Source organism: Dryobates pubescens, chromosome 15, assembly GCF_014839835.1.
Source record: "Dryobates pubescens isolate bDryPub1 chromosome 15, bDryPub1.pri, whole genome shotgun sequence".
Taxonomy (NCBI): Eukaryota; Metazoa; Chordata; class Aves; order Piciformes; family Picidae; genus Dryobates; species Dryobates pubescens.
The window spans coordinates 17,625,775-17,648,435 of record NC_071626.1 but is presented as its reverse complement, the minus strand read 5'-3'; the positions used below and the strand labels follow the sequence as shown (position 1 = coordinate 17,648,435).

At 46.7% G+C, this 22,661-nt stretch overlaps 1 protein-coding gene across 2 annotated transcripts in view; it reads left to right on the top strand.

Annotated features, from left to right (window-relative positions):
- Positions 1 to 21,618, top strand: part of FAM131B (family with sequence similarity 131 member B) — a 28,451-nt gene extending 6,833 nt beyond the window's left edge. The window contains exons 2-7 of one of the 2 annotated variants that reach the window (XM_054168005.1): positions 11,483 to 11,592; positions 13,463 to 13,498; positions 16,257 to 16,351; positions 16,921 to 17,126; positions 17,435 to 17,578; positions 18,007 to 21,618. In XM_054168005.1, coding sequence (XP_054023980.1) covers positions 11,483 to 11,592; positions 13,463 to 13,498; positions 16,257 to 16,351; positions 16,921 to 17,126; positions 17,435 to 17,578; positions 18,007 to 18,551 — 1,136 coding nt within the window. In that variant the 3' untranslated portion in view covers positions 18,552 to 21,618. The remainder of the gene's footprint in view (positions 1 to 11,482; positions 11,593 to 13,462; positions 13,499 to 16,256; positions 16,352 to 16,920; positions 17,127 to 17,434; positions 17,579 to 18,006) is intronic. The other variant, XM_054168004.1, reaches the window with a different exon arrangement.
- Positions 21,619 to 22,661: the final 1,043 nt, after the last annotated feature.

The following is a 22,661-nucleotide window of genomic DNA, read 5'->3' as shown; positions in this document are numbered from 1 at the left end:
TTCTCTTCTCCAGGCTGAGCAGCCCCAACTCTCTCAGCCTGTCCCCATAAGGGAGGTTCTGCAGCCCCCTGATCATCTTTGTGGCCTCCTCTGGACCTTCTCCAGCAGCTCCATGTCCCTCTTACACTGAGGGCACCAGAACTGGAGGCAGTGCTGCTGGTGGGGTCTCAGCAGAGCAGAGCATAGGGGTAGAATCTCCTCCCTGTCCTGCTGCTCTCCGTGCTTTGGATGCAGCCCAGCACACAGCTGCCTTCTGGGCTGCCAGTGACCATTGCTGGCTCATGTTGGGGTTTTCATTAGCTGACACCCACACCTCTTTCTCCTCCAAACTGCTCTCTTTGCCCAGCCTGTATTTGTGCTTGCCAGAAGAGATCCCGTGGCTATAGTCTATGTAAAGGTCACTCACCACAGGCTGCTGAATCAAAGGGAAGTTCTTGGAATGGTGCAGCAGCTAGGTAAAGGCAGTAAACAAGGAGTAGCAGCATGGAATGGCTATTTTTCAGAAATAGTCTTGCAGGTTTGTCCCCATAATGGGAAAAAGGGAGGCAGGTGAGGAGGTAACAAAGTATGGTAATGACAGCAATCATTTGGGGGAGCAAACAAAAAGTTGTGTGCTGAGATTTGCCAAAGGATTCAACAGTATGGAGTGACTGTTAAGAAAATTATGGGTGGAGTTTTGGGTAGTTAAGTGTAAAATGATGCCTGCAGGCTAAGCAGTTCTAGCATTCTGTTTGCAGTGATGTAGGTTCTGAGTTTACGATTGCATTGAAGAATGAGATCTTGGGGTTATAATGAGCAGCATAATTCTCAGTACCAGTAAAAAATGCCATTCAAATATTAGTAATTGGGAAAAGAGTAGAGAGTGAAATGAGCACTATACTGTGCATAAATCCATCCTACACCTGATTTTGAACATAATGAACAGCTCCTGATTGTCCATCCCCATTTCAGAAAGGACATAATCAAACTGGAAAAGATTCAGAAAGGGGCAGCGAAGACAATCAGAAGTGTGGATGTGAGGAGCCACTTAAATAGGGATTCCTCATGTATGGAGAAGAGGTGGTTATGGAATGTTAGAATGGGAATCTACAGAAAAAGGAATCTTCTCTGTGATGTGAGCAACATGGAGAAAATGAAGAGGGAAGACTATTTTGCTATCTACTTAGAAACAGAATCCAGACATCAAATGAAACTAGCAAGTGGCAAGTTTCCATCAAACAAAAGCCAGAGGTAAATTGTGCAGCTCCTGGACACAGGATGCTAGGGGTGCTAAAAGTTATATTTGGTTTTAAAAGGAAAACCAAAAAGCTCCTTTGAAGATGACAAAATGCAGAGGCAACATTGCTGTCTCAGGTGTAAATTGTGTCAGGCTAGGACAGATGTTCTGGGAAGATACCAGCAGTGTTTCCCTGTGCTAGATTCTATGGTCCTGCTCTGGCAGGGGGGTTGGACTCGATGATCTTTGGAGGTCCCTTCCAGCCCCTAACATCCTGTGAGCCTGTGTTCTTAGTCTCCTCCTTACACATCTGCTCCCACTTTGAGGACAAGCTGATATCCCTCCCAAACAAATACTACATGCCTGCTTTCCTACCACTCCCCAAAAGAAGAAGAGAATCAAGGGGGAAAAAAGAGAGGGGAAAAAGAAAACAAACAAATGGTTATGGAGGTGAAGTGAGGGGCTGGAGGCAGGGAAAAAATATAAGAGACCAGAATAAAGGCTAAACCTGGGGAAACAGGGCACCAGAGGAAGAGTGAGCAGAGCCCCCCTGCATTTCCATGGTATCTAGGGACTGCTAGATACTGCCTACTGATGCCCTGCACAGAACAAAGGAACAGCATCAGCGCTGCTGGTTGCTGGGATCTAGAGTTCTCCTGCCAGTGGAGCTGGAGATAGCAAGCTTAGTAAGAAGTGGGGAAGTTGATGAAAAAGGGTCCAGAATTTGGGAACTGTACAACCCTAAAGATGTGACAAGTGCAGCTGGAATCTTGAGAACAAGTTCTGGAGGAGTCAGAAAACTGGCATCTCCCTCTCATTGCATAAGAGACATGAGTCAGGTAGTCCTGTGGGTAAACTTCTGCTTTCTGCTTGATGGAGAGGTCTTACAGCTGATGTTCCTGATGGTCTGTGGAATTAGCTCGGAGTAGGAACTGGACACCAGGGTTCCTCATTCTTTCCTGAGAAGGAGTGGTCCTGACCATGTATTGGAACTAGCTGTCAGGGGCAGGAAGTTGAGCAGTTGATGCATGAATGTTGTGTAGAGGTGTTCTTGAGGGAAGTCAACTGGTTATTCAGAGCTTGCTGAAGAACCAGCAGTCACAGGGCAGTGCCTCAGAGGTATCTCCACTGAGCTAGGTGTTGGTGGGAACTAATCTCCTGTGAGACTTGCTTGAGGTGAGAAGGGGTGGTATAATCTGGGTGTTCTATACTTTACCAGTGAACTTGGGTAGGATTGACCCAGGATCACTGACTCTATGGACTCAGTGGACCCAGTGGTCCTCAGTTGTAGCGGTGCTGCAGGGATGATTCTTCCATGCAATGATAAGGTTGGAGGTGAATTTTGTTCAGCTGGGCCTCAATGGGGAGCTTCCCCCTTGCTCGTGTTCATGTGGAACTTGATTGCTCCAGAGAGCTTCCAGGTCCAGTTGAGAGCCTTGCAAAACACCAACAGTTCAAGAAAGTGTTGCAGTGTCTCCTGTGTCGCTGGAGTAGAGTGACAGACACCTTGGAGGTGGTGGGGGAAGGCACATGCCAGCACAATCCAGGCTGAACTGTCTGAACCATGAAAGACCATCTACAAGTTCACTACTTTCTCTTGGAGGCTGGTCAGTGTTGCAGGGATAGGTCGCAGGGTGCTGATGGAGTATTGTGCTGCTGTTTTGAGCAGGGTCTTGTTCTGCTTCTTCCTCCAACTTGTCTTGCTAGCTGGTGAATGGCAGGGGGCGTGAAGGTGCAGCTGTGGAGTCTCACCTTGGCCTGTTGACATCACTGTGGCCTCTCACCCCACAGAGAGGGATCAAGAACATTCCTGGGGTGATACAAGTGGTTTGTGATCTGCTGGTTGACTCCTGGGGAGTATTTGGCATAGTTGTTCTTCTCCATTGGTAGACAAGGAACTCGATATGGGACTATGGGACATAGTGTTCTTATGCTCCAAGATGAACTGGAGCAGACTCCCCAGGGAGGTGACTGAATCCCCATCCCTGGAGGTGTTTAAAAGAGGCAGAGATGAGATGCTGAGTGACATAGTTTACCTTCAGATTTGGTAGTTAAAGAATGGTTGGACTCCATGATCTTAAAGGGCTTTTCCCACCCAAACGATGCCATGATTCTAGGCCAGTGCCTGTGTGGTGTGCTGGCCACAGAGGTTAAAATTTAAACACCCCTGGAGAGCAGCCTGTGCAGCTGCCTGCTGCATCTCACTGCTGGAGTGTGGACTACAGGCCAGCAAGAAAGGGCTGCTGCATTGGTTCATTTTGACGTTTTCATACTTACTGTGCTGGACAAGGGCCCTGGGGACACATTCAGTGCACTTCAGAGAAGCAGTGAAGAAGGAGGATAAACCCCTTGCCACTGTTCATGCCAGCTGATACTTGTTCTGCAAATGAGACAAGGCTTTGAGAGGCTTTTTCACAGCTGTGTTCATTAAATGTGTTTCTTTTTACAGTACCTCCTTAACTTGAATGACTTCTCAGAACTGCCCACGTCTGACATTAGGCTCTCTGTTCATTTGCTTTTAGTTGTAAGGACATGGTATGCAGTAGCCTTTAGTCTTGGTTTGAAAATGTTTCCTGTCAAGAAGGAAAATGTTGGTGTTGGAGGGACCTACGTGCAGAAAGAGGCAGAATGGTCTAGAAAACCATTTAGATTACCCAACTCCAGAGCAAAGATCCTGAAATCTGCCCATTCCTAATCTTACCTCTCAGAGCTGTAGGTGTCTTCATTTTTTGATCAAAAATTTCAAAGACATCTGTTTTGTGAAGTCCAAGACATTTCTGTCTTGGTGAGCACCAAACTTTTCTGAGCCTTTTCTCATTTGTGAAAACAGACTTTTTCTGTTCATCTTCCACAAGGATCTTGTTGATAGGTGCCAACAGCAGCATGTTTCTGTTCCCTCACACAGTGTAAGCTGGAATGCTCACACAGCTGTGTGAATGACTGATGACTGATTTCTCAGCTTTACCTGTGAGCTTTACCAGCACTCTGTGCTGGGTTAGGAACTGGCTGGAGGGCCAAGCCCAGAGAGTGGTGGTGAATGGTGCCACATCCAGCTGGCGGCCAGTCACCAGTGGTGTGCCCCAGGGATCAGTGCTGGGCCCCATCCTCTTTAACATCTTTATTGATGATCTGGGTGAGGGGATTGAGTCAGTCATCAGTAAATTTGCAGATGACACCAAGTTGGGAGCAGATGTTGATCTGTTAGAGGGTAGAAGGGCTCTCCAGAGGGACCTCGACCAACTGGACAGATAGGCAGAGTCCAACATGATGGCATTTAACAAATCCAAGTGCCAGGTGCTGCACTTTTCACAACAACCCCAGGCAGAGCTACAGGCTGGGTTCAGAGTGGCTGGAGAGCTGCCAAACAGAGAGGGACCTGGGGGTATGACTGATAGCCAGCTGAACATGAGCCAGCAATGTGCCCAGGTGGCAATGGCATCCTGGCCTGCATTAGGAATAGTGTGGCCAGCAGGAGCAGGGAAGTCATTGTGCCCCTGTACTCTGCATTGGTTAGGCCACACCTTGAGTACTGTGTCCAGTTCTGGGCCCCTCAGTTTAAGAAGGACATTGAGACTCTTGAACGTGTCCAGAGAAGGGCAACGAGGCTGGGGAGAGGCTTTGAGCACAGCCCTGTGGGGAGAGGCTGAGGGAGCTGGGGTTGCTTAGCCTGGAGAAGAGGAGGCTCAGGGGAGACCTTATTGCTGTCTACGACTACCTGAAGGTGGTTGTAGCCAGGAGGGGGTTGGTCTCTTCTCCCAGGCAACCAGCACCAGAACAAGAGGACACAGTCTCAAGCTGCACCAGGGGAAGTTTAGGCTCGAGGTGAGGAGAAAGTTCTTCACAGAGAGAGTTGTTAGCCGTTGGAATGTGCTGCCCAGGGAGGTGGTGGAGTCACCATCCCTGGAGGTGCTCGAGAGGGGATTGGATGTGGCACTTGGTGCCATGGTTTAGTAGTCATGAGGTCTTAGGTGACAGGTTGGACTTGATGATCTTTGAGGTCTTTTCCAACCTTGTTGATTCTATGATTCTATGAATTTGAATGCTTCCATCTTAGATTCACCTCCGAGACAGCTCACATGACAGAGGCTTATTCCATTCCTTGATGTTGACCTTTTGCTAGCTTTGAGTGGCTCTCTACAAAGCATGCAGGGAAGGAGAAGGTTTTGATGATTAAACTCCCCATCCATCACTCCTTCCCAGCAGCTTCAACTACTTCTATTTCAACCACATTTCACAGGACGTGATATTGTTGTGTTTGACAAAGATGCTCCACTCCCACGAACATCATGAAAATTGAGATTAGGGAAAGAACAGTTTAAAGACTGATCATAATTACTGCAATTACATTTGTTGTTTTCTGAGTTGTTCAGGGAAAAGAATAATTGAACCATTTACTCTAAATATTGGTCTTTACCAGTGTTAACATTGGCTACCAATACTGAATGATAATGCTTCTGCTCTCTGGTAGAAAGTAAAACTTGAGACACAGAAGAGAGTGCTGTAGTGGATAAATAGCAGTGTTGGAAATTCACTGTTTAATTAATGTGTTTCTCATGTTAATTGGCATGACACATCAGAAAACAATTAAAATAAATACATGTTCTTGTACATCTTTGCTAGCATCATGTCAGGAAGTTAAAAACAGAATTGAAGACTCTAAGCAACTCTGCTACAAGGACAGGCTGAGGGAGCTGGGGTTGTTCAGCCTGGAGAAGAGAAGGCTCCAGGCAGACCTTAGTGCAGCCTTCCAGTACCTGAAGGGGCTACAAGAAGGCTGCAGAGGGACTGTTTGTAAAGGCCTGCAGTGATAGGACGAGGGGTAGTGGTTTGAAATGAGTGAAGAGCAGATTTAGATTGGATGTTAGGAACAAGTTCTGCACCATGAGGATGCTGGAATACTGCAACAGGCTACCCAGGGAGGTGATTGAGGCCCCATCCCTGGAGATATTCAAAGTCAGACTTGACAAGGCTCTGGGCAACCTGACCTAGTGGGGGATGTCCCTGCTGACTGCAGCGGGGTTGGACAGCATGACCATGGGAGATCCCTTCCAATCCAAACTATTCTATGAGTCTATGAAAACTGAATTTATCTACCCTAGTGTGGAAAAAAATTGAGAAGACAAATTGGAGAAGGTACAACAAAATGGATTGTTAAAGGCTTCTGCATAGATGCAGGTGCCTGGTACAAACATGAACAAAATACAGACCCAGGTACCAAATACAGTATCAATGAGTATGCAGTGGTAACAGGAATGGAGAAGATACCCAAAGGAAACCCAAGGGACTTGTTTAGATTAAGGACTAAGTAATTCAAAACAGAGTAAATATCACATGGTCACAGAAATGCAAAGAAAATGAAAGTATGTCCAAGTCAGAAGTCCTGTGTCTCCATCATTAATTGGAGTATGTGGCAAAGTGAGCTACTGTAATAGGGAAAAAGTAGTAATATTAGATCAGCAAGGTGGCATACAGTCATCCAGACAGCTTCTGGGATCTTTCCAGTGCATTCATCAATATGATCATTATTTCATATTGCTTGGTACATGCATTTTCTAGCTTCTAGAGTCCAAAGCTGCAATGCTCAAAAGGTTCTCTTTCCCCATCTTTTTTTTTCCTCTTCAGATGTTTTTAATCTTTATTATTTAGAAAGGTCTGACTTTAAAAATCTTGATTTTACCTTACTAGTGCTGTAGCAGGTACTTTTCCCCCAAAGGCTTAGAGGACTTGAGTTGGAACCTTACCTTCTGTTGTGATGGAAACATCTCTTATTTTTTTTTCCCCCTGATGAGTGTTTGTCAGAGTTCATTTATCAGATTTGTGTTAAAAATGCAAAGCAGCCATGAGCTGCAAACAGCGTGGCTTAGTGTAGTTCAGCTGCTTTGGCTTTATCTCACTCTTTCCTGTGTGCTCTTCAGTTATCTCTCAGATCAAGGATGGGCCTCATGATGTTAGTAAACCTCCTCAAAACAAATAACAATATTTTATTTCCAAAATCAAGAGATAGTGTCAAAGTTCCGTGCACATGAAAGCCCTCTGTCTCCCTTCTGTACACACCACACAGAAACAATGACAAGGAAATCTGGAACCCAGCTATCTTTCAGCTTCCATCAGCTCATTTCAAAAGGCTTCAGTGAGAACTTCAGTAGAATGTGTTTGTAAAAAACCCCCCTTTAAAAATTAGCTTTGTGACCCACTCACGTTTTCAACTGCTTATCAGCTCTGTGTGGAGAGGAGCAAATACTGTTCTGTAAGAGGGGATTGCTGATAAAACTACAAAATGGAATAGCCATGATGATTAGCAGAAGCTGAGATGAAAGATGAATAGAAGAAAAAGAAATTATACTGAAGAAGAAGTGTACCATTTGCAGATGAAAAGCCCCATACTAATGGAAGGGAGAAAGAGGTTGAGAAGAGGTTGCAGAGAAGCAATGCTAAAATATGATGCACTGCTTTCAGTTTCCCTTTTCCTCACTTTGTTGCCCGTACTTCTTTCTGCTTTTCTGTATTTCCTTCCATCTGTCAGAGCAGAATTTGATCTTTCATGTCTGTGGATTTGTGTTGCTCTTGCTATTTCTAGCAGAACAGAAAAAAAAACCCCACTAACCTTTATCCAACTTTGAATAAGAGGCAATAACACTGCCCCAGCCCCAATTAAAACACCAAGATCTTCTTTACAGCCACAGTGTGTGATGTTGTGAGCCGTCAGCAGATACTCCTGCATTTAAAAAATGTAACAGATACTAAAGAGTTTTCTTCCAATTATTTCTTTCTCAGTACCTGGGCAACTGTTTAAGAATTTTCAGTAGTTATTCAGTTTTTATGACTGTAGTGCATGCACCATCACATATTGCTCATTCTCTTTTGTTGTGTAGGTAGATGAGGTATTTCAGCTGGGGAAAAACAGTCATAAATACATTTGATGGGCTTTTAGTGCTGCAAATATGGAACAGGTGTGGACTTAGAGCTAAATAGTTTGCCATAAAAAAATGTCCTTCAGCCACTGGATGCTGCCACCATCTGCCAGAATAATATTAACCTTACCCACAGTTTCACATTTCTTGAAAGCCACTGGTGGGGTAGCAGAACTGAGAGCAAAGGCTGAATTTGTTGTTTGCCAGATCTGGGGCTGCTGAGTCACGTGCTGGGAACCAGACTCCCTGAAATTGGTCTCTCTGTGGCTGGAGAGGTCTTTGCATGGTTTCCACAGAGCAGTGCTGCAGCCTGTTTTGCTCTGTGTGTCAGGATGTCTGTCTAGACTTACAGAGGGGCCTCAGTGCTATGCTCAGAAACAGCTGAAAGTACCTAGGCTAAATGAAGATAAACCAGACATGACTGCTGCTGCACTGAGGGCTTCCGTACAGCTGCCTTCTGCCTCTCCAGCATCATTGGCTTGATCAGACTGGTGGCAGGAGTGTAGTCCTTCTAGTGTGTGGGGGTGCAGATGGAGGACAGGAGCATGGTCTGCCTTTACAGGACAGGAGCATGGTCTGCCTTTACAGGACAGGAGCATGGTCTGCCTTTACAAGAAGAGGCAACTGGTTCCCCATTGCAGAGACAGGGTTTCACTCTGCTCACCTCCACTTTCATCCTCCCACTGGCCTCTTGATCCCTCAGCTCACCCTGATCAGTCAGTCCCTCCACTCCTATACCTGCCCTCTCTAGATTAGCACTTTCTGGCACAGCTTTGGAGAGGACCTCCAGAGATCATTGAGTCCAGCCCCTCTGCCAAAGCAGGGTCACTTAGGGCAGTCCGCACAGGAATGCATCCAGGTGGGTTTGAAAGTCTCCACGGAAGGAGACTCCACAACCTCTCTGGGCAGCCTGTTCCAGTGCTCTGTCACCCTTACTGTAAAGAAGTTTCTCCTCATGCTGAAGTGCAATCTTCTATGTTTAAGCTTGTACCCCTAGTTTCTTGTCTTATTATTGTGCACCACTGAAAAGAGATTGGCCCTCTCCACTTGACACCCACCCCTCAGATATTTACATACATTGTTGAAATCCCCTCTCAGTCTTGTGAAGACAAGAAAAGAGCAAAGCCTTCGGTGCTGAGGTGCAGCAAAGCCTTCTAGCTGTTGCACAGTCTGACAACTGGGCTGTCACAGCTCTACCTGGCACTTCCCTTTGCCAGAGGTATTTCTAGCCCAAGAGTTTGCTTGGACCCCAAATCTAAGAGGTCTCCAGCCATGCTAGGAGTGGGCAACCCATGAGTGGGCCTGCGAAGACCTTGCTCCTCTCACTTGAATCCAAGCACACCCAAATCTCCCCCTCTGGCTTTGCCCAACTCAGGACTGTTGGTCAGATTGGTGGCAGTGCAGCCAGCCACAGCCTTACATAGCAGAGCAGAAAGAAAAGAAATTCCTCTCAAATGGGGAGGCCAAAAGCTTATCAGAGGCTGGGTAGAGGGTAGCAGTGATGTGCCCAGGCTTTATGCTTGCTCAGTGGGCTTGGTGGCCTAGTTGCAGCTGCGCTGCCCCGCCAGATGGAGTGAGTGTTCCATCCAGACCTGCCATGACATAGTTTAGCCTTGGGAGCCTGGCCCTGGGTGCCTGCCAAGGCCTGGGCACTGAGATGCTTCCAGACCCGCTGGGAAGCTTTGGTGCACACCTTCAGGTGTCTTTATAGAACCACAGAACCATTTTGTCTGGCAAATAATCACCCTGATGACAGAAGCATTCTTCAAGTGTGAAGGGAAAAACTTGCTTTGGCTCTTTCAGAGCGAGGTCTTCTTGTACCGCAGGGAATGATGAGAGGCGAAGCGGGGATGGACACCCATCCAAATAACGTTTCTTTTCTGCTGCTTTTCATCTTGCTGTGTTTAGCAGTTTTAAGGGACCACATTATTTATTTATGTTGCATTTTGAATTCCAACTGATGCATGCCTCAGCCTTCCCACCCAGCAAGTTCCTGCCTGCCTCCTGCAGGCCTTTGTAGGGTCTCTTGCAGTAATGCACCAGTGTAAATGTGCCAGAGCTGCTGGAGCAAGGGGATTTGCATGTGTCTGTGGAGGAGACATTTATTATAAAGAGTAAATAACCCCCTGAAAGCTAATGAAAATAGACCCATTCACGTTCAATGGCAGGTATTCCCAACAGACTAGACATTGCTGAATTGATCCAGGAATAGATGATTATTCTGGGAGCTGTATTTCTTGCCAGGTTCCAAACAGCTCAGGTTTAGACATGGAACAACTTCTCCTCCATGACACGGGAGCAAATAACTTTAAACAGCATTTGAGGATGGCACAAAGGCTGAGGGCACAGTAATTTGTTAACTGGACAGAATGGTCACACAGAGCACTCCTGGTTACTTAACTGACAATTTAAAGTGTGCTACCTTGCATTAATTTAACTTTTATTGCAATTTAATCTTACTTAATAATAAATTTTTAACCTTTATTCATTCAATGTTGTAATTTCTATTTTATGTTGCTAATATTTAAGTTTACTAGCTCCTTTAAGTCATATTAAAATACATGTAAAATCCAATGTCACAGACTGTGCTTTTGGTTGGGTGATAGTCACAGAAAGCCTTGCAAAGTGCACAGGGATCTGAAGAAGCAAACAGCTGAATATGAGAACCTACTGTGAGGTCATGGCACAATGAGTTAATGTGAGGAGGAGCAGCAAGTAACTGCTTCTAGCTTTATATATGCTACTGTGTATGCAAAGAACTGAAAAATGTAAAGTATCTTTTAAAAAGAGACACAAATTTATTAAGGAGAATGGAAAAATGCTCTACAGTAAGAAACCTAAAGTGCTCCCTCTGTGTAGTTTGTCAAGAAGAAAAGCAAGCATATGAATAGCTTTCCTGGAAGTGCAATGGCAGGTATAAAAAAGGTCTTTAATCTTGCTGAGAATGGCAAAGCTCAGGCACCAGCAGCTCTAAGCTGAGCTCAGACCAATACAAATCATAAAGGAGAAGTGCCTATTGAAGTGATGATGGTTTAATATTGGAACAGGGTATCAAAAGGATGGCTTCTTTCTCAGTCACACATGATGACTAGAAGCCTTTCTTCTGGGGTTCTGTGCTTTAGCCAAGCATTCATTATGCTTTAAACCTCCAGAAACTAATGGTCTTCATATGAAGATATGCAAAATAGAATAGTTGATGCTGTACAGGTAATCTGACTAAAATTAGAAGGTCAGATTTATGGCTGTTGTGGCCTTAAACTCACTGATTTCTCCTGTATGCTGGACTGAGTTGCCTTAAGACTGCTAGAACAAATTGTAGTGGCATTCAGAAGCCTGACTAGATGTGTTCCCACAGGAAATGAGGTGATTGCTGTGGACTGGAAGGGTCTGAAAGATGTGGACCAAATCAACATGGACAGCACTAGTTCACTGCATGGCAGCAGCTTCCATCGACCTTCTACTGAGGTGAGTACCTGTCCCAGACCCACTTTGCAGTTGCAAACGTTCAGTGCTTTTAACCACTTGTGACTGGAGTGGAACAGAAGATGTAGAACACAGGGACAGTTCTGACAAGCCTGGAGGTGCTATCCCAAGGGCTAGTTCATTTGCTCTCTGGGATACCTGACTCTTCAGGTCTCTAAGGTTACAGGTATGCTGGCATGATTAGTGATAGAATCATGAAATGGTTGGGGTTCGAAGGGATCTCCAAAGGTCATCCAGTACATTCTGCACTGCATGAAAAACTGGCTGATGGCTGGGCCCAAAGAGTGGTGGTGAGTGGAGCTGTCACTAGTGGTGTCCCCCAGGGTTCAGTACTGGGGCCTGTCCTCTTTAATGTCTTTATCAATGATCTGGATGAGGAGATTGAGGCACCCTCAGTAGGTTTGCAGATGACACCAAGCTGGGTGGCTGTGGTGGTCTCCTAGAGGGTAGGGAAGCTTTACAGTGGGGTCTGGACAGGTGACACCAAAGGGCCAAGGCTCATTGTATGAAGTTCAACAAGGCCAAGGGCCAGGTCCTGCACCTGGGTCACAACTGCCCCATGGTAAGCTACAGACCTGGGAAAGTGTGGCTGGAAAGCTGCAACTTGGAGAGGGACCTGGGGGTACTGGTTGACAATCAACTGAACAGGAGTCAGCAGAGTGCCCAGGTGGCCAAGAAAGCCAATGGCATCCTGGCTTGTGCTAGAAACACTGTGGCCAGCAGGGACAGGGAGGTGATCATCCCCTGTGCTCAGCACTGGTGAGGCCACACCTCGAGTGCTGTGTTCAGTTCTGGGCCCCTCACTACAGGAAGGTGCTGGAGTGGGTGCAAAGAAGGGCAGTGAGGCTGGTGAAGGGCCTGGAGCACCTGGGCTACAAGCAGGGGCTGCGGGAGCTGGGGGTGTTCAGTCTGGAGAAGAGGAGGCTGAGGGGAGACCTCATTGCTCTCCACAGCTACCTGAAGGGAGGTTGGAGTGAGGAGAGGGCAGCCTCTTCTCCTTGATGACAGGTGTCAAGACCAGAGGAAATGGTTCCAAGCTGAACCAGGGGAGGTTCAAACTTGATATTAGGAAATATTTCTTCAGTGAAAGCATGTTAGGAACAATTTCTGCTTTATGAGGATGCTGGAACACTGCAACAGGTTACCCAGGGCAGTAGTGGAGGTCCCATCCCTAGAGATATTCAAGGTCAGGCTCGACAAGGCTCTGAACAGCCTGATCCTAGTGGAGGAGGTCCCTGCTGACTGCAGGGGGGTTTGGCTAGATGACCTTTGGAGATTCCTTCCAACCCAAACCATTCTATGATGCTGTGATCTTAGCAGTCCTTCCCAACCTAAACAGCTGTATGATTCTCTATGTTGATACTGTAATGGCCGATGTGAGAAATGGGCCTGGTGTACAAGGCAAGAATGAGTCAGAAAGGACAAACTGAGACTGTAAGAGCAAATAAATCCAGCAGAAAAGAATTCTGTAACCGGCTGTCTTGCACTCAAGGTCCGTAGGTGGTGTAGCTCCTCCTTGTGTTAGCCTCAGAACAATGCAGCTCCCACGCAGGGGTGGCAGCAGTGCAGCATCTAGGGAAGAGCTGTTGGAAGGGCAGTCTTACGGAAAGGGGTTTGCTTTTTCTCTCTCTTGCTCTGTCATCCCACTTGCTATTGTGCCTTCAGCATCGTGGTACCTACAGACACCATAATCAGCAGCAGGGGATGAAAGCAGCTTGAAAAAAGCATTTTTTGGGGGGAAATACAGCAGCTAGAGTAGTGGCTGTTGATTATGGCAAACTGCTAGAGAGATGCATGGCTGTTTGCAGCTTGTGTGCTGTGCTAACGTGGTGTCCCTCTTTGCTTTCTTTAGCAAACACGGACAGACTTCTCCTGGGATGGTATCAATGTGAGTATGTGCCACACTGCTCTTCACAGTTCAGTTGTAGAGAGAAGGGGGTGGCTGCCAGTGGGTACAGTGGGGACCAGAATGGAAACATGGCCGGAAGTCTTTAGTGCCACTGAAGTTCTGGGAGCTGCCTATGATTCCGAGGATGGTGGTGAATTTTTGTTTGCCTCTGGGTCTTCTGATATTTGATATTTGGCAGGTATGTAGATCTGCAGGTGGCTATAAAAATTGGCTTTGTCCTCTTTGGGACAAATGCATAACCTTTCCTGTCTTCTATTTTTGAGATTTCTGGGCCCAGCTAGATAAAAAAGGTCTCTTATAGCATGTTTAATAAATCTGTAGCCTTTGATTAGAGCATCACTTGATCTTCTCCAGGAGTTTGGCAGAAATGTGTCCTTCATTTTCAGTTGCATACAGAAGTAGAAGAATTCTTCATGTCCATTGGGACATAGTCAGCACCAGCTAACTTCAGTTTGCAAGCAGCAGAAGAAACAAGCAAATGTTTTAATAACCCGTGTTGCTTGTTGCTCTTACTACCTCTGCCATGAGAAAAGATGGTGTGTTTTGCTTCTTTTCTTTTTTTTGCTAATGCAAAGCCAGCATCCTGAAAAGGGAATGATGCATATTAGGGCCTCCAAACTTACTGGGTTTTCTGCTTGGAAAGCTTCAAAAATACATTCACAGAACTTAGCTTGACAGTTTTGTACACTTGGAAATGCAGGATTAGAAAGCTTCATTTTTCATAGGATAAGCATTTTCAATGATCTGTTATCTTCTGGTTCTCTGTAGTTTGAAAGCACTTGCAGCACTGGATATCAACAGCACTTAGATTTTTAGATGAGCCCCACCCTCTCTTTCCTTGTGGCACTTGGCATAATTTGCTCAGGCTCAGGTAGAGAAACAGGTTGTGCAGAGGAGCAATGCTGGATGCAACAAGTGTCTAGAAGAGACAAGTGTCTTTTCCTAGAAAAGTGTCTAGGAAAAGTGTCCTTTTCTTCCTCCCTTCACCTCCATCTAGCTGAGAGCAAGGTACACAAAGCCATGTAAAAGAGAGTTTCTTTACTTGCAGTTTCCCATTTTCAAACCCATTCTTAATCCATGGAGCTCTTTCTTTCCTAATGCAGCTCTTTCTCAGCGTAGTTCACAGATTCCCAGATTGCACTAGATTGGAGAAAACCCTCAAAGGTCATCTTGTCCAAGCCCCCTGCACTCAGCAGGGACACCTCCAACTAGATCAGGCTTCCCAGGGTCACATCCAGTCTGATCTTGAATGTCTCCAGGGATGGGGCCTCAACCACATCCCTGGGCAACATGTTTCAGTATTTCACCACTCTCATTCTGGAGAACTTCCTCTTAATGTCCAACCTAAACCTGCTGCAGTTTGAGACATTCTTTGGTATCAAAACTGGCTCATGAATTTGCTTCCCATGCTATTCATTCCTTCCTTCACATCACAAGTCTCCAACTTTGTACTGGTGGAGACCTTCTGTGGTTTGCTTTCTTTTGTGGACCCTCTCCATGAAGTGGCCCCAGACTGTCTCCAAACAAATGAGTGGACACTGAACAGCAGCACCCAGGCAGGAACGACCAGTGGGGGCATAGACAGTGGGGACAAGCTTCAACCAGAGGAAGTGCATCAAGAAATGCATCATGGGACATGGGCTGTGTTCTCACTTCTCATTGTTCTTCCTCTGCTTTCTGATTTCTGCAACTCACACATTATGCACAGACATAGCAGGCTCTGAAGTTACAGGATGCCTTAGCTTACGCTTTGCCTTAGGTTACACTCAGTTTCCAGAGAAACTTCTCTCTCATTCTGGCAGCTGGCTCAACATCTTCACAATGCCTTCCTTTGTCTCAAGCTATTTAACTGCCCAACTGTTGCTCCACTCACCTTTCATGGGGTATGTGCCTGTGAGCAAATGCTTGCTTCATATCAGGATTTGCCCTTTCCAGTGTCATGGTCACTACTTTTGAGTACCTTTCTTTTTTTTTTAATGTGCTGGACTTGATTTTCAGAGAGGTTGAAATGGAGAGCAGAAGCAATGCTTGTCAAGGAGCTTTTGAGGACAAGGAAGCCTCACATACAATGCCTGGCATCTCTGAAGAAGCCTGATGAGTTCATCTTGAGGGACTGTTTTCTGATTCTGTTTGTGACTGCTGCCTGTCCCCACAAAGGATGCTCCCCTGTCAAGGATGAACATGGAGAGAGAGTAAAGGGAAATAAGCATAACTGCAGACATCACTGTTTTACAGGTGGTTGTAGATGCTTGAAACAAGGACACACCACTGGTAGTGTCATGTTCATTTTGTTAAAACTGGAAGAAATAAACCCCAGAAGTAGCACATAAAAATTGCTGTCTGTGCTAGAATGCAGTGTGAGCCATTGCTGGGTCTTGCTTGGCTCGTTGCCCGCTCCCTGAGTTGTCCATCAGCCGTGTCTCGTGTTTCTAACAAAGATTTGGGAACAGTGCAGCATGCCCAAGGGGAACTGGCAACAGACAAAGGGAGGCTTACCACAGCCTACTTCTGCCTCTCCCACTGTCCTGGCCTCACTCAAGGCTACTATTATGCAATATCCAGCCCTGAGTAACTAGCCTCTAATTTTTCCTTCTCTTCTTTTGTTCTTTTTCTTGTGGCTTGCTTCTGCTCCTCATCTTCCTCCTACCTTCTGGAATCCTTATACTGATTTCTCACTCCAGTTAACTTCCTTTTTTCCTTCCTGTTTATCATTGCTTCATCTTCTCTCTCTTTTCAGCTCTCCATGGAAGATACGACCTCCATCCTTCCCAAGCTGAAACGCAACTCCAATGCTTATGGGATTGGGGCTTTGGCTAAATCATCTTTCTCTGGTGAGGTCCTCAAAATTTGAGTTTATCCTTGGCAGCTTCTCTCCACAGGCCTTTGTGCTTCTTCCTGTACCTCTCTGTTGCTGTCCCAATTGCTCCTTTCTGACTCATGCCTTAGAGGCATCTCTGCCACCATAGTCCTAGACAAAGAAATCTCTTAGTTGTTGCCTTTCAAAGAACAGATTTGTCTTATTCCTGTTGGTTGCTCACCATGCACTCCAGCTCGATTGCTTCCCCTCAAACAGTCTTGAGTTTAACCTCATTTTCTATTTCTTAGTTTGTTCACTTCCAGGCTCCATCCTTCATGCCCAATACTGTCCTAAATGGATTCTAGGCAAGGAAGGGAATGGTCTTTCATATTTGGGGTTTCCCTTTTTTCTCCCTTCCCTGAGTCCAAGGAAAGATGGAGAAACTCTCCTGGAAAGTGATAGAGTGAAAGGTGGGAGACACTCGACCCCAGGCCTGAACCCTGTCAGGAAAGCGGGGGAGAAACTCCTCTTCCAAGAGAGGTACAGAGCAGGGCACACCACCCTGGAGCTGTGTAATAGCCCCTCCTTGTTTTCTGATGTCTGGCCCCTTAGGGATATCTCGCAGCATGAAGGACCACGTCACAAAGCCGACGGCCATGGGGCAGGGCCGCGTGGCTCACATGATCGAGTGGCAGGGCTGGGGCAAAGGCAGCAGCCAGCAGCAGCAGCACACCCACGAGGCCGCGCGCAAGGACGCCGACGCCTACTCCGACCTGAGCGATGGCGAGAAGGAGGCACGCTTCCTGGCAGGTACCCTGGGGCTGGGCTGTTGGCAGGGCCCAGAGCAGAGCTCCTGAGAGGCTGAACGGCAGGAACCTGGAAGAGACATGCAGGAGAGCCTGTGGGTGGTTCAGACAGGCGAAGGAGAGAGAGGCTGTAGTTGGAGCCTTGCTAGTGGAATGCATGGTGGAAAGGGTGAGGGCCAGTTGTGGGTGATGGGTGTTTATGAGGAAGGACTAGAGAGGGACAGTGTGACCAAGAGATGAGGTTCGAGAGGGTGGTGACAAGTGAAGACTTTCACAGAGCCCTGCTTCCCCTTCCTGTCTCTTTTGGCATAGGAGTGATGGAGCAGTTTGCTATTTCTGAGGCAACTCTGATGGCCTGGTCCTCCATGGATGGTGAAGATGTGAGTGTAAACTCAAATCAGGAGAACCCAGTAGGCAACTACTCTGAGAACTATCAGGAGCTAATGGAAAGCCAAGGTGAGTTCCAATGCCTCTTGCTAATCTTGAAACAACCCCTTCCTGCTCTTGTTATCATGATGCTCTCTTTCCTTTTATCCTGTTTTATTTTGTAGCCTTAATTTTTGGGATTGGGATCGGGATCTAGCAGAGGAATCACCTACTTGTGGTGCTGTCCAAGAATCTAATCTTAGCAGGGAGGCTCCAAAGCCCAGTTCCTCTGCCTTTTTTGGGTACAACTGTGAAAAGCTGCCAGCTCTCTCAGTTGTGGGTACTATCAAGTTCATCACCTATTGCCTAGAAGCATCTTTTCTGTTCACCCTCCTCCCTTGCAGAGGCTGTATGTGCCCTGTGCGGCACAGTACCATGCAGAGGCACTCAGGCTGTGTGAAGGAGCCAGCCTGGCCTGGAAAGTGTCTGACTGTGTTGTTTCCCTCCTGTCCTTGCAGAGCATATGGCCCAGACGCAGTACGATAGCTGGCCTCACTCCTACGTCTCGCAGGGCATGTATTGCTTAGGTTCATCTGATGCCTGGGAGACCAGTGACCAGTCCCTCATTGCTTCCCCAGCAACTGGCTCATACTTAGGCCAGAATTTTGATGAGTCCCAGACAAACCTTCAGGAAAGCATTTTGATTCAGAGCAGCCTTCTCCAGCAGCAGCAGCTGCAGCAACAGCGACAGGAGCAGAACTTCATCCAGAGCACAGGCCTCGTCCACGTGTGGCCCCTCCAGACTGCTCAGGGTGGCTGTGGGGCCGAGTCCAGCACGTACATGGAGGACCACATTGAGGATGAAGGGAACCCACGGCTGGAGAAGGCTCCTCTGCTAAACAAGAAGCCCTCTCCCGAGGAGGACGATGCACTGTGCCGGGACCTGGAATCGCTGTCTCCTCGAGAGGAGGTGGAACACGCTGCACTGAGCCGCAAAGTCTCAGATGTCACCTCCTCCGGGGTGCAGTCGTTCGATGAGGAAGAGGGAGAAACAAACAACTGATGCTTTCTGTGAAGTTCTCATCCATGTTGAACCGAGAGAGGGGTGGCAAGGAGTAAAGTGACAGGAATTCTTCTCTTCAGCTCCCCATACCTGTGAGCAGACACACCTTCCATTCCGGACCTGTAATTAGTTTTTTTTTAAACCAAGAGGAAAATCTCAAAGTAATTGACACGTGAAGACCTCTTCTTCCTCTCCACCATGGACAGATGTTCTTGATTTTTGTTGCTCTGGGCAATACATGTGTGAGGTGCTTTGAGAGATCTGGATTGGTAAATAATTTCTAAATCTTTTTAATACAAAGTCTTGGCTGTGGCTACAGCATCTGCTGGTACTGGGAGCATAGCTGATAAGACAGGCCTGGTACAGGGAGCAGCTCTGTGACCAGAATCCATGCTGGCAAGAATGGACATGGCTCTGTGGACATGGCCCCTGTGGTAGAATATCTGAATATAAACTGGTTTAAAATGAAGAGATGGCTTTGCAAGTATAGATTGCACTAGTGTTGTGATTGTGGCTGGTACAGAGGGTGTGAGGCTGTATTTGATACAGACTGCACTCAGATGAGAGGTTTGCTGTGTAAGCACATCCTCAGCAGCACCTTGCTATGAAACTGTAGTGTCTATGGATACAAATGGCACTCTGCTGGCACAGGCTGTGCTGCAGCACAGCTGGTGTGGCTCTGTGGGCAGGGCTCTCATAGGGCATGGAAGAATGGCCGCAGATAAGAATCTAAGCCTGCTCTCAGACAGTATGTTTTGGTTTCTTTCTAATCTTTCATTTGTTTGTTTTTCTCTTTGACATTTCTGCCTTCCCAGGAGCTGGCAAGAGCAGGGCGTTCTTTTGGCACTGGGCACCAGGTGCCAGTGGAAAGAACATTTTCAGCTACGGGGACAGTCATAACAAGCTGGCTCTTGCAAGGGGCTTGGTGCTGCTGCTGTGTCCTTCTATCTTGCCCCTTGCTAGCAGTATGAGAAGGCCCTGAGAGCAGGCAGCAGATCCAGCAACAGTGTTTACAGCTATGAGATCAGAGATATGCAGTTTACATTGGAGTTTTCAGTTTGGGCTTTTTTTTTAACCTTTTTCTATTGCTGGGTTCCTAAGGAAGCAGTCAGTAGTGGGAAAGGCCTGTACTCTGCCCATGACTCACACACTGCACCCTTCCCATTTCTGCTGCTCCTCCTGCAGTGCCAAATGTTGCCAGAGGAAAAGGAGTGAAAGGAAGTGTTCTCCTATTTATTTCTTCTGCCTGCCTATGTTTTCTTCTTTTGTTTCCCTACCCCCAAGCAATGTAAATAATGCACAGCACTTGGTCTGTTTGTTCTTCCCTCCCATCTCTTTTTTAGGAGTGGAGAAAGCTGATTTCAGGAGCTTTCCAGGTTTTACGGGTTCTTCTGTTGTGTTAACAAAATATGGCTCCTTGACTAGGGGGAATTCAGTCTCTTCCAATTCCACACCATGTTTTTACACTCCTCCCTTTGGCAGAGGGGAGAACGGGTTTTTCCCAGGCTCTCACCAGAAAATAAATGGGGACAAGAACAAAAGAGAAAATTGTACAAGGCTGTTGGTTTTGCTGGAGGACTGAACAGAACCAGCAGGGAGAACCCAAGTGGTGAGTTTGAACTGTGGCATTTCTTGCAAGGGAGCCTCAGCAAAGCAGGGGTTTAGATCAGATGCTGCATCTGATGACCTAGAGAGTGGAATTTGCCTGGACACTCTGTACTGTCTCAGGGGCAACTCTTTCTTACCCTGGCTCAGATCTACTCTCTTTCATTCGTGATGTATTTATCTCTTCCTTGCCTCCTCTTCAGGCTCAGTGTAGTTTAGGATGACAGGCGAGTCCTACGTGCTCCTTTCCTGATTCAGGTTTAATCCTAGTATGTTTGCAGGGAACAATGTCTGAGGAGAGCAAAATGTGGCTGTAGTGGTATCACCAAGTGTCAGAGTTCAGGCAGCTCCTGGCAAGCAAGGCAGATGCTGTCCAGGAATTATGAAACACATGAATGGGACTCTCAGGTAGAACTTTACTTGGCTGGCAGCTGCATGAAGAGTCTCCTCTATGGATGTCCAGGTCTTTCCAGCTCAGGCCACTTCAGGTGGATCTGTCTTCCCTCTCCATTGAACCTCTAAAGGAAAGACCTATTGGGTGTTTAAGTAAGCCTGATAATTTGGTGTAGGTGAGAGCTGAAAGTTTGTGTGCCCACCATTTTTTACCCATTTGTTGGCCTTGCTTACATCTCTCCAGGGAGGGAACTCTTTTCCTGAGCGATGACCTTTCAATAGCTCTTTAAAGATGTTTACACGGTCAGGTGCTAACCCCACCTGGGCAGGAGGGTTTGATAAAGATGATCTTCTAGAGTTCTTGCAGGGCCAGTACTAGCTTAATGTCCTGAACTCTTTTGGGTCTAGCCATGGGGCAGGACCTAGGAAATCACAGTAGCCAGAACAGGGCAACCTGAGCAGATGACAGATGGGCAAGTGTTCATCTTTCCTTGCTGCTTTTTAAGAAAGCCTTCAGGGAAACAAAAGTGGTCAGGTCTGGTCCTTTGTGGGGGAAGATCTGCTTGGCCTGTTGCTTTCTTTTCTCTGAACCATTTTGTTCCCATGTGCCTCTCCAGGACCAATCTGGATGTTGATGGCAGCTTTCAGAGTAGCTTCTAAGGATCCCTCTGTGTTGCTTTCAGGACTGGAACAGGTTGGTCAGCTTGCCCAGGGCTCCTCTCTGTTTTAATGTGCACGTGGTGTATTTACTAAGCTGTCTGATGGATGTTGAAAGGAGGTACAAGGCAGTGACAGGGTATTATCTACATGGGGAACCCCCCCAGTTCTATAGAGTTCAATAGGAAGAGCAGACCTATCTGCAGGGTTTGTAATCTCTCTGCAATGGGATAGAGAACTACACCCTGCTGTATAATTCCACAGCTTGATCTCTAGAAACCTGTAAATAGACTCTTGTTCTCTGTGAATTCAGGCTGGTTTGAATACTGCTCTCTGCAAAAATTGTCAAGCTTACTAAATGCAATTATTATTTTTTTCCATTCACTTTCTGTGAATAATAAAATTTCAGCCTTTTTTTTTGGGGGGGGGGTGGGGGTGAGTTTAAATGACCTCTCCACAATCCAAATGAGAAATGTGTCTACACTGGAAGGAGTTTGACTGGAAAGAGCAAGTCTGCCCAGCTATACCTGCTACTTGAGTGAGCATTCTTGAGCTGAACTGGAAAGGCAGTTTGAATCTCTTTGGAAATGGAGAATGGTTTGTGGAACCTGACCTTTTCTTCTGGAGCAGTCTTGCTGCTTGTGTGCATCCAGTGTCAGAGAGAGAGAGATCTGAGTCCACTGTGTGTTTCCCAGAAAAGCCATGATGATGCAGCTACACCTATTCAAGCATATGGAAGGCACAGGTGCTCCATGATCAAAATTTGGACTCCAGTTCCTTTATCATGGTGAGGAGAGACTAGTTGGAGAGAGTCCAGCCAAACACTCAGAGCCCAAATTGAATTTGTGAGGCTGAAAATAAGAGGAAAATATCAGTGTCCCTCAGCTACAGTTACTAAGAAACTGAGCCCTACTCTTCAGTTACACAGCACCTCTGTAAAGCAGAGCTGCACTGCACAAACAGTTTGGATTTTCTTGAAGCAGTGGAGGTAGAAGATTCCCATCTTTCCTCCAACCCTTTGTCTTCAACAGCAACCTGGTGAAATTAATGGTGCTGAACATGAAGGAAGACTTAAACACAAGTGACCCTAATTGGAAAAGAACTCAGATTCCATTGCAAGAAAATTCTCTCTTGCTCCTCTTCCCATGACTGCTGGTTTCTGAGCAGTCACACTGTTTCCCAAGTTCTTTTATATCAATCTTCAGATTTCTTTACAAGCCTTACAAGTTCTCTTAAACCACATCAAACTCAGGCTCTGAGATGGAGAAGTCACATATTCAGATTGGACTGAGTTGGAAGGGACCCTAAAAGGTCACCTTGTCCAACCCCCCTGCACTCAGCAGGGACACCTCCAACTAGATCAGGCTGCCCAGGGCCACATCCAGTCTGATCTTGAATGTCCTCAAGGACAGGGCCTCAACCACATCCCTGGACATCCTGTTCCAGTATTTCACC